Raw genomic sequence first — 11301 nt, 5'->3', positions numbered from 1 at the left:
CTGCTCGGGGGGCACAGATTCGGCCATTTGTAAAAAAAAAAAAAAAAAAAAAAAAAACAAGCCCGCCTGTACTAAAACAGCTTCATTTTGAGATTTTTTTTTAACCCCTCAACTTTCAAAAGCCGCTGAAGTACTCGGGCTGCCCCTGAAGAAGAGTAAGCTTAAAACCCCTGTGGCCTTAGAAAAATATTCCATACGATTTTAGTAGATGTCATTTCTTAATCCTGACCCTGCTAAACCCAACTGTCGTTAAACTGCTTAGTTGACAGAACGTCTGAGCCATGACTAGGCATTCGAAGAGGCTTTTGATCACGGAATCACGCTTTAGCCACACCAATAATCTCCATCGTGCTTGTCCTGCAGAGAAATCCACAGAATAGCCGCCTGCCGACCTTCTGCAAGATTTCTGTGATCAGTCCTGGCCCCGCTCCCCACACCCAGTGCAAGGATGCGTATGCAAAGCAAGGGCCAGGGCAGTGCCGGATCCGGATTTATTTACTTTCTCAACCACCCAACAGCTGCAGCACTCCGGGCAGCTCACCATTTCACACACGGGCTTTGTAGGAAATTGGCACCCACTCGCAAGCTAAAACAAAAACAAATTTTATTTAATGTTCAGGTTTTACAGGACACACAAGAGAAGCCGCTTTTCTTATGCGGGCCCCACAAGCGATACTGCTGGCTGCCTCACGCATCGAGGCGTGAGCCAAGTGACCCCAAGTCCTGGCCGCCAAGGCAGCTTTGCCGCAGCCTGGCTGCCGCGGTTGCTTTGGTCATGGCAAGCCGGAGTCCAGACGGCTGGGCCGAGGGGCTGCTCCCTTCACTCAATCCCCAGCAGCTCTCGCAGCCACCCCCTTACGGGCCAGATCCGCCCTGTTACCTTTCTGGAAGAGCGCCACAGCTGCAAGCTGCTCCTGCCAGCCTGCAGGCAGCACCTGCTGGGCCAGGAGCCCCCTGGGCCGAGGGGTGGTCAACGGGAACCGTGCCGAACAGTCACAGTAAGGCAGGACTTGTTTGGGGGAGGGAGGACCGCCCGAAAACCCTATTTGGCAAGGCTTCAGTAAAGGCGCTGTGAGGCTGTTCGATCTATTCCAGCAGGCAGGCTGCTTGCCCTGGATTGTCTGCTGTACGTGGGAAGTGGGGTTCCCTGAAGAGGCTTAACTAGGTTCAGGTCTTCGCTTACAAGGACAGGTATTGTTTGAAAAATAAAATTTGCTTCTGCAAGGTATAACTGTTGGTATAAAAGAGACACCAGACAAAATAATGTGCCTTTTCTTGTCTCTACACTGACTCTCAGAATAAGAAACTAACTTCTTTGTACAATATAACAAATGTCTTTTGTATTCAATAAACATGATACACAAAGGAGATAATTACAGAAGGTGCAAGATCAGTAAAGAGAAAGCTGCCCTTTTAACCAAAGCGCTGGTCACAATTTCGAGAGCACGAGGAGAGGCGGCTAGAAATTCTTGCCGTGCTGCTGCGTGTACCACTGCTGCCTCTGCTTGCGGTTCTCCAGTTCCGTGAGCAGCGCATGCCGGTACGCTTCGTACAGCTTCACTATCCGCTCCAGTTCCTTCATGAAGAGCAGCTTCAGCATCCCCTGGTACGTGTCCAGGTCAGCCAGCTGGAAGAGCTCCCACTTCAGGATGTGGTCGTATCTGTTGCAAAGCACAATGTTACTGAGCAGGGAAGTAATGAAAATTGTGAGCGAATGCCGCTGTGCATGTGAGTTTTCCTCCTAGCCATCGCTGGTTTTGGGAAGACGAGCGTGTGCTTTAAGCCGCTGTGGGCAACCGGCCCACGTTCCGTGCAAAGCCATTAAAATATCAATTACTTTTCAGTTCCAAACAAAACCATTTTTCCAAGAAAGAATGTGAGCCTTTTACTAAGTCGTTTAAAAATGTTACTGGGCAAGTTAGTTAGTAATATTCCACCCAAACACACCACATTTGAACCTGTTCAGCATCTCCTAAGCAGAAATGCAAACACTTTCCAGGGTCAGTTTTTACGCCAGTCGATGAATTAATTGCTGGGGGGCAGGGCAGAAAAAAGGTCCATGGGCAACTGGGCAACGCTTGGCACTCACTTCACGGGGGCCCTGGCGTAGACCTGCAGCCAGTCGGGGATCTCTGCAGTGTGGTACGGATTGGCGGGCACCAGGATCGGCTGGCTTCGCTCCGTCTGCTGCGGCTGGTATGTCACAGGCGGAGGCTGGTCGTAACGGGGAACGCTGCAAAGAGCACAGGCCAGTGGCTTCCACATCCGGAACGGCAACAGAGCTTTTCTGCTAAGCCATTCTTCCCAAACCGGTGCCCTTCAAACATGGTCCCAAAATCCTGCAGCCCGCTGTAGTAGGGAGGGGGCTTCTGGGAGTTGCAGTCCCACACACCTGCAGGGCACCACCTCGGGGAAGGCTGGCCTAAGGGCAGATGATGCTCTTGGGGCAACGAGGACGACACAATCACGGGGTCCCCGATATTGCTGGCTGAGGAAGTGAAAAATCTGCCGGTGGAAATGGACCAGACCGGACAGTGGCGGGCGGCGGGCTAGCCGTGCGAGGGGACACGATCCCTCTTTCTAAGCAGGTGCTGCCGCAGCACAGGATTCTGCCCCACTCCAGAGCCCAGACGGTTCCAGAGGTCCTTTGAATTAGGCAAATGATCTGTAACTGAGGCAAGTGTTCAGTGGCCCGGCTCAATTCCCTGTTACAACCCTCAGCAGTCCATCTGTTCATGGACGGGCTCCGAATGCTGCTCCAGGAGGCCTGTGCGCCTGCCCAGTGTCCCGGCGGCCCAAGCCTGAGGGGCCTGACCAGTGCACGGACCCAGACCCCCCACTTTAGTTCCTTATTACTGGAAAGGCAAAATGAGAGAACGAAATCCATATGCACCTTCAGCGAAGAGGACAGAGACAAAGCACCCGGAGCGGAGTGCACTGGCTTCTAGCCAGGTTTCCTCGTGCTTGAGCCGCTGAAAGCTTGCCATCGGCCCTGCTCCTGCGCAGACCGGCGTGTGGCTGCAGCCCTGTGGCTCAGGAGGCCTCCGTGGGCCAACCCTGCTCCGGAGCACCGAGGATGCGCAGAGCCGGCTGGGCAGGGGGTCCCCACTCTGTCCACTGGGGAACCCTGGCGAGTTGCGGCCTTTGTTCATTTCAGTGCCTTGCTTAGAACATGAGAATAGTGACCAACCCCCTCCCACAGCCCACAGAGAGCAGGCGCATCCTGCGCCCAAAAGAGCTTCTTGGGAAAACAGCATCTTTGTAGAAGAGAGGAAGGGGTGAATTTATATGATGCTTCAACCTGCAATGTTCCAATTCTCCACCGCCATATTCCATTCAGGACTGTAAGTCTGGGGTGGAAGGCGGGCGGGGGCTCCCACACACTGCGGCTCTATGCTACTGGGTCAGGTACACGATGGAGAACGAGGCCTCCCATAACCCTGAACTGGGACGCCGTCCCATCCTTTTGAGCCAACCTGAAGGAGCCTCCTGTCCCAGGGCTTATCTGTCTTCGAAAGGGGACACGCTCGATCCTGCAGGCTGAGATACGTTCTAACTCCACACCGGGGAAGGAATTCCACCACTGTGTGAACAGCAACATGCATGCACTGGAAGCAGCTGGGCTTGTCAGCCCAGGGCGAGGCACGCATTCTACGCGAGAAACTCCGAAGGCAAGTGATCTCGCCTCCGCTGGGCCAGTGCCCGACCAGCCACGTGCTGCGCCCTGCCATCGATTCCGCTCAAAACACCCTGCCACCGGAGAGGCAAAGCTCCGGGTGCAGGGAGCTGAGGTTTCGCGCTCCTCACGTGCGTCCAAACCCAGACCCTCGATCAAAACCTTGATCTGAGCCAGCAGGAAGGCAACTCTCCCTACAGCGCAACCCCTGACATTTCTCTTCAGGCATCAGTCCGACTGAGCTCAATGGGACATCCACACATGGCCGTTTTTTGGGGGACCCCTTGAATTTTGGGGGGTGGGGTGTGCGAGGGAACTGTGGGGCCGCATGCAGCCCACCTCTGGCTGAAATTCCACAGACACGTTACCTGGGCGCACAAGGGTGCTTGTACTGCGCTCTCTTATTGATATGGTCAACATAGTACACGCCGAACTCGGGCGACTCCACACGTTCCCATCCCGGAGGCAGTCCCTCGCGCTCGAGCGGGTGGCTCCAGTGTGTTGTGTTAGTGTTGTGGTCTATGTAGTACTTTCTTCCTCTCAGAGTCCAGTCCACTGACCAGCCGGGAGGGAGAGGGAAGTCTTCGGCACTGTGGTTTGTCAAGTTTCCTAACGACGTAGCAGCTACTCTTCCAATGCCTGGAAAAAGCCCCAACAGGACATCAGGGGAGCAGACAGATTCCCACATTATGCAACGGCTTCCCTCTCTCAGGGCGACAGCCGGCTGCCCCCGGCTCCAGGAGGCCCCTCCTCCGGGTGGTGAGGCCTGGAGTTTCTTCACACGAACAGCCCTGCCGGGAGAGGGGCCCACTGCCTTCCACACCTGCCACTCGCTCCTTCTGCCGATGCAAGCTAGGAATAACCTCGCAGTTGCCCTCACGTCCCATGACAACGAAATCCTGCTTTCACGGCTTGCTTTAGTGCACCTCAATGTGGGGCACAGCTCAGCAGCGATGCTCCTTGGAAAGACGCTTTTTAAAGCTCTGCTGTGCTTCCAGGAAGACTTAGGATGATGGAAGGAAGAGACGCTAACCAAGATTCGAGCATGGTCAGACAAATGTAGCTAAATGTGGGTGAGAAACTGAAAAAGCAGGAATAAAGCAAACCCACACCGGGGGACAGTGTATGTTTCCTTGGCTGAAAAAGCCAGGGGTGCTGGCTTCAGAGCATTTCATAGCAGCCCTGCTTATCTGGAGACAAAAAGATTAAGGAATCTATTTCTGAGATTTCAGAAGACAAATCCTGGAATTAAGCAAGAGTTAGGCCCGGCTTTCCAAGAAATGTGAGGCAGACGGCAGCAGCTCCGACCCAGCCCTGGCTACACGCGAGCGGCTGGCCGGAGGGGAGATCTCCAAGGAGCGAGAGACGCTGCTGCCCAGCGAGTCGGACTGCCGGCCCACCTGCAGCCCCGGGCCTCCTGCTCTGCTTAGCAGTGGTTCTGCACAGGCACCGGGCAGGCAGGGGCCTCGCCCATCACACACCACCCACTGGACAAGAACCTGCAACGCACGTGCTCCACCACTCTCAGCAAAGGAGGCGGAAGATTAATGGGGCCTCAGAAAAGCGATGGTCACTGTATGACGCAGGGCTGGTATTCTGCACCCCGGTCTGTGAAAAAGCGGGGCCAGCCGGCTCCGGGTTTCCAGGGGGAGAGAATGGGGTGGGAAGGGAGCAGTTACAGGCACAGCCAAGCGATCCCAGATTCGTCCAGTCAACGATGGGGAGCCCACGAAGCTGGGAAGGCCACAGAAGAGCTTGCCAGCGTCTTCTCAAGCAGCCAGCTTCCAGGGGGAACTGGCTTTTGCTAAGGTGGGAAGAGAGAGGAAGGACCTTCGACAGCTCCTGCCGATTTGGAGGGAACGCCGCACAGGCAAAGGGCCAGATCCTCATGAAATATTGCCTTTGCCTGGCAGGAGGAGGTGCAAGTGGGGAGTATCACACGTCTTGGGGGGCCAGCTCACATGCCCTAAAATTCTCCCACTGGGCCACCAACATGGCCCTGTTAAACAACGTATGAGGCAACACAGCCGTTCTGGCCAATGCTGTGTCTTGCTGGTGGCCGAGATGAGCACAGATGTCCGGTGTGGAACAGGTTTTTGGGATGCAGGGACAGCAGGATAAGTGCCTAACCTAGGATATGAGATTGGCTAGTCTGCTTTGGAAAAGACACGGGATTTCAGTTCTGCCTGCTCAAATACAGTTGCTTCGGGCAGTGCTAGAGGAAACAACATGCCTGCCTACCGAGCTCAAGAAAGGAAGTTCCCTTTTCCCAGAGCGGGCTGCCTATCTCCGTTCCAGGCCGAGGCCAGGATCCACGCGCCCTCTTGCGCTGCAGAAGCACTGCCAATCTGGCCATTTCGCCAAGATGCTCCGCGGAAGCGGCAGCACTTCGTGCGGCTTGGCCTCTCCCTTCTCTCCCACAGCATCATGTTTCCAAGCCTCAGCGCTGACTGTGACAGCCGCCAGGCAGCCCCATCAAACCAGCCGCTCACACGACCGAGTTCCCACCAGCAGAAGCCCCGAACTCTGCCCAGGCTCATCAGATGTCTCTCTTGCTCGTTGGTGGGGAAAGGCAGACCGATGAGCAGGGGCTACGAGGAACAGATGGGAACAGCAGACCTCCTTTTCCCTGCTGCTGACTAAATAAGCCACATACACCAAGGGTAATTCCTCAAGCAAACCAAGATGAGAGTTTACATCAATCAAATGTGCAAACATTTAATTTGTCACAGGATACAAACAGCCTCTCTTTGAAACCAAGACCAGCATCATTTCTAATAAAAAGCCATCTGCAAGAAAAGCATTTCTTTCCCAAAACAGTTTCATACTTGAGGTCAATAACCCCAAGGGTTTGCATTCTTCCCTGGGTATTTAATTTTCTCCTCTGTAAAACGCACAACTTTTCTGCAAAGCTAGTTGAAAATGTTGCATGCCTACGTATCAGTTTGTTGACATTATGTCAAAAAACCCACATTTTACAGTTGCAGCATTTTTATGTTATGACCAGCACTGATTGCACAAATGATACTCAAGAATTCCCTGTGTCTGATGAACTTCCTGCTGTAAACACAAGAAAGCCGCATGAAAAGTTTGATCTGGAATGTGTCACACCCAGGAACAGTTCCATCTGGTGTCTTGTTTTCCTCAGAAGGCTTTGTTCAGATTAAAGGCCCAAAATCCCCTTACTCTTCCGTGAAGATATGAAATGAACATTTTCCTGAGGGAATTTAAAGACGACGGAAGCATTGTAACTGTACCCATTGGGCATCTGTGTTTTCTCTCCTCTCCTGCTCTGAAAACAAGATTGTAGGAAATGCCCTGGAGATATCTGAACGCTGCTTTTGTGATTATACCACAGAAGGCAATGCACACTGATTACTAGCCCCCAGGAACCCTTTTCCTCCTACCCCCTACAAGGCAGATCCCACTCGCTTTACAATACTGGCCCGCACAGACCAAAGGTCAGACAAAGAGCTTGGATGTTCACGTACTGAGTGCAGTTCACACACCCCAGGTAAAGTGAGAAGGGGTCCGCAGCACTGTTACACTGCCGCCATTACAGAACCGCCACCGCGTGCGCTTCAGGAGTGGGAATCCGAGTGACGAGCCCGTGACACTTGCCTGAACTACGCCTTCCCTGCTTCTGCGACATCCGTTGGATGAGGTCCGTGCTGGGCTCATAGTATCGGTCGTCCTCCTGCGCGTGATCCCCCAGCCGGGGCCGCCGCTGACCATTATAGAAGTGGTCATAATAGTAACGGGATCCAGCATCTCCGTTTTCAGTAACCGAGTTGGCCTCTGTTAAAAAGGACTGCGAAGATAATCCGTATTCCCAGGGAACCTCGGCCAAACTTCTGGCAAAGCAGGAAGGGGCAGAGAGTCTGTGGCTTTCACGTCTTACTATCTCATGAGAAGGCCTCTGTACCGGAGTCCTAAGGAAGCTCTGGTTTCTGGAGACGGCGCCATCCCCACCGGCTGAGTAGGCGGAAGAGCCCAGGTCTGGAAGGCAGAGATCTGTTCGTCTGGGGATCGTGGGACCGTGACGGATGAACGAAGGCATCAGGTCTGTAACAGAGCGTTGCAGTCAAAAACAAGCACAGGCGTCTCTGGATATTTATCAACTCCAGCAGAAGCCAAGTGACCTGATTCTCCTTAAAATACCCTTCAGTGATTCCACCTCCAACAACGCAGCAAGAATTCATAGCATTTCAGCAAGAATGCAAACTCTATACACACCAACAAGCCTCGAAACCCCCTTTCCCTTTGTCTTTATGTGTAAGAGGAATTAAGAACAGACAAGAGACAGATGACAACTGCTCATTGCAACAATACAAGTTGACATAAAACGCACACGCAGACACCAAAGGAGACATTTGTGGGAAATTCAGAAATAGAACATACACTTTGATACATGTGTAATCGTGGTCTAGCGCAATACTAGATGGCTACTGTACAGATGCACTTACAACGTCCTGCAATGCGCATGTTCACCGTTCAGTATGGAATGCCTGGAGCTTTGCCTCCATATTGTCATTATTCTAAGGAACGACAAGTTGCATGAACATACTTTGCTGAGATGCCGGCTTTGAATGTGTCTGAATATAAGACCTGAACAATACTCTGGGGTTAATTTAGCTTCTCCCTAAGGCACATAATAGTTTCAATATTTTGGAGCTGTTGGGAATATTTTTGAATTATTTATACGGTAAGTAAAATCGTTACAGATTACATTTTTAGTTTACAAAATATGAGGTATCTGGAGTGCTCACTGAAAGAGAACATGCATTGGGAAGTGGAAATGAGTCAAATGAACATGCTAAATCAGATAACATTGTCTAGAACACTGGAACTCGTGTTCTGCTAGCTAGTTCTGCTTTTCCCAGGAATCCCACATCACTCTGACACGGTGTCTGTGGGGACGGCTGCTCCTGGAAGCTTCTCTCTAAGAGCTTGTCAGGCTATCTGCTCCTCCTGATATTTATTTTAGGTTTCAGAAATTAATAAAATGAGAGCCTTGCATACACATATTGCTGTTCAAATGTGAGCAACCACAGCCAGGCAGTGCATCTCACTGTGACACGCGTACTGTCTGGTTGTATGTTCGGAATGATTTGCCTGGGCTGGTAACCATTTGTCCAGGGAGAATGTGCAGGAGAACTTTATCTGTATTTCTCTGAGCATCGCCAGTCTTCCTCCAGTAGAACTTGTATTTTTTGTGGGAAATATGCAATCCAACATTTAGCGCTCCAGCTCCACCTATGCTCTGCACTCAGCTGCTTCTCTCTCAGTCTGCCTTCTGTGAAAAGAGTGCTGGCGCAGGAACTGGGGATTCAGAAGACGAGTTCTGCTTCTGAGCGAAGATCCCACCTCGGTCTTGTGACCATACTTCACAACAGGCCAGGTCTAGCACGGCAATTGTTTTGTGAGAACACGCACAACACCTGTTCAGAATTCCAAATGTGCTCCCCAGCCCCAAAAGGCTGGGGACTCCTACCCTGAGCATAGCATCAGGTATGATGTGCTCTCTGACAACTTCTCCCTTGCTATGAAAGCACCCAAATATTGAGCAATGCTCTGCAGTAGGAAGTTGAACCAACCCTGAACCTAGAAATCAATTTGTGGTACATGGGATCTCTAGAACTGAGCTTGGAGATTATTTCTTCTGCTTGTCTTGAATCTGAATTTATTTCACTCCACTTCCATGTTGTGGGCAGGTTACAAGTGCACATGAGCCAAGAACAAAATCAGTAGATGAGCAAATGCTCAGAAGGGTCCTTTTGAGGCAGGTAGGAAAGACTGTTATATTACCATGTACCAACAGCTCAAGAAGGGAGAAAAGAGCAGGAAGATTACTATTTATATAGAAAAATGTATGTTCACAGTGATTTACAAAGAACTGCTCTAGGATTGGTAGTTTGTGTCTCCTTTATTTTACTTGCGGTCAAAGTACAAACTAGCTTCCTGAGTTGAAGACAAAGAAAAATGCTGATCCAACAAAAATCTGGGCTCCTCCAAAAACTCTAACAACATCTTTCAAATCAGTATGACCTATTTGGCTAATTGAGAAAATCATCTTTCTCAATTTTTACTGCTCCTTTTAACTGCTCCTCAGAATAGTTTGAAATACTGAGAAGGCAAAGGAAGATTCAGAGATGTATCAGTAAAAACATAAAATAATCTTGTTAGATAAGACCACCACATTTATTTTGCTGTTTCTGTCAACTGCAAGTCAACTGGAAGCTCACAAGCAGCTAAGCGCATGATAATCACCCCATTCTCTCCCAGTCACTTGGCACTCTGAGCTTGGAGGTTTCAGTCTGATGTCATGTCTGCTTTTCATGCACGTATCTGATCATTTTAAAAAGCTATTTGCAACTATCAACTTAACCGAAAGTTATGTAATTTAGTTATCTCAGTCCTGAACCTCTGGCCAATCACCTTTAGCTGGTGCCCTCAGTTTTGGAGTGGAAGAAAAAAATCTTTGTATAATCAGTTATGATCGCAACTGCAGAAACAGCAACTATGCTTTCTCTCCCAACCACTGGACACATTTCCTCGAAAGGCAGTCATTACGGTTCACTCCCAGGTGAGTACGCATCCCAACTTTGCCCAGTCTGGTGCCCTCAAATAGGACTGGACTCGCTTTCTCGGCATTCCCTTATGGCTCTAGTAGAACACACCTGGAGAGCTAAGTTGGCAGAGCCTCACAACACAGAATTACAAGCAAGGTGTCTTCCAAATGAAAAAAATCCCCAGAACGCTGCAGGCATCCTTCCCCCAACCTGATGCCTCCAGATGTTCTGCAGCACAAGTTCCTTCACCCCATCCCTTGGCCATGCTGATGGGGGCAAATGTGAGTTACAGGCCAACATCTCTGATCCAGGTTGAAGAAGGGTGTTTTAGATGACCATCTTCATAAGAAAGCGTCCCAAGTGTGGGAACATTTCAGCCTTCGTACAACAGCTCATGAGAAAGGGGGTTCACTTCAGAGCAACCATGCCATAAATCCAGCTGCAAGGCTCCTTTCTATGCCTTTGGAAGGGCAGAATAAAAGCACAACAAGAGGAGGCTTGACAGATGCAATTCCCATCATCCTAGACCACTGGCCATGTTGAATGGAGGGGGTGTGCCAGCGGATGCAGTCCCAGCAACCGGTGGGCACCAAGCTGCCTCTCCCTGCTCTGAGATGACCTCCCTGCGGGAGAAACGGCCCGTCCGCCGCAAGCCAACCTGGCCTTCCCAGATCCCCCGGAACTCCCCAGCCCAGCAGGCACGGCCAGCACAGGCAAGGAACGGGTGCTGGGCGGCGAGCTCCAAAGCCTCTCCCGGGCGGGAGGGCGGACCGGTGCCGTCCGGAGAGGCTCCAGGCGGGAGGGGCGCCGCGCGTGGCCCCCGGGGGCCGAGCCCGCCCGCCCCCCGCCCGCCCCACCCCCCGCGCCGGGGCCCCCTCAACTCACTGCGGAGCAGCGGGCTCGTCTCCTTGATCACGTACTTGCCCTGCACCTCGCCGGGTTTGGAGAGCTCGGCGCGCGTTTTCTTCCGCGACAGCATCCCCGCCCCGCCGCCCGCCCGCCCGGGGCGCGGCCCGGCCCTCACAGCCGCCCCAGCGGCCTCCGCCGCCCCCG

At 52.0% G+C, this 11301-nt stretch overlaps 1 protein-coding gene across 1 annotated transcript; it reads right to left on the bottom strand.

Moving 5' to 3' along the window:
- Window positions 1-587: 587 nt before the first annotated feature.
- SAV1 (salvador family WW domain containing protein 1) lies at window positions 588-11267 on the bottom strand. Its single transcript, XM_044436688.1, has 5 exons — window positions 11134-11267; window positions 7298-7741; window positions 4045-4315; window positions 2090-2233; window positions 588-1661 (listed from the first exon to the last, which is right to left on the bottom strand). The coding sequence occupies exons 1-5, from the start codon at window positions 11225-11227 to the stop codon at window positions 1460-1462; spliced, it is 1155 nt and encodes a 384-aa protein (XP_044292623.1). The 5' UTR covers window positions 11228-11267; the 3' UTR covers window positions 588-1459.
- Window positions 11268-11301: the final 34 nt, after the last annotated feature.

Source organism: Varanus komodoensis, unplaced genomic scaffold (genome assembly GCF_004798865.1).
Source record: "Varanus komodoensis strain SLA01 unplaced genomic scaffold, ASM479886v1 scaffold3, whole genome shotgun sequence".
Classification (NCBI taxonomy): domain Eukaryota; kingdom Metazoa; phylum Chordata; class Lepidosauria; order Squamata; family Varanidae; genus Varanus; species Varanus komodoensis.
The sequence above is the reverse complement of the archived record's forward strand: the minus strand, read 5'-3'. Positions and strand labels throughout refer to the sequence as shown.

What these genes read in the sequence shown, in the direction of transcription:
- SAV1 (XM_044436688.1), bottom strand. Translation starts at nt 11,227, where the DNA reads ATGCTGTCGCGGAAGAAAACGCGCGCCGAGCTCTCCAAACCCGGCGAG. An exon ending in GACGAGCCCGCTGCTCCGCA is followed by an intron (nt 7,742 to 11,133) that starts GTGAGTTGAGGG and finishes GCTCTGTTACAG; the next exon opens with ACCTGATGCCTTCGTTCATC. An exon ending in AAGCACCCTTGTGCGCCCAG is followed by an intron (nt 2,234 to 4,044) that starts GTAACGTGTCTG and finishes TGCTCTTTGCAG; the next exon opens with CGTTCCCCGTTACGACCAGC.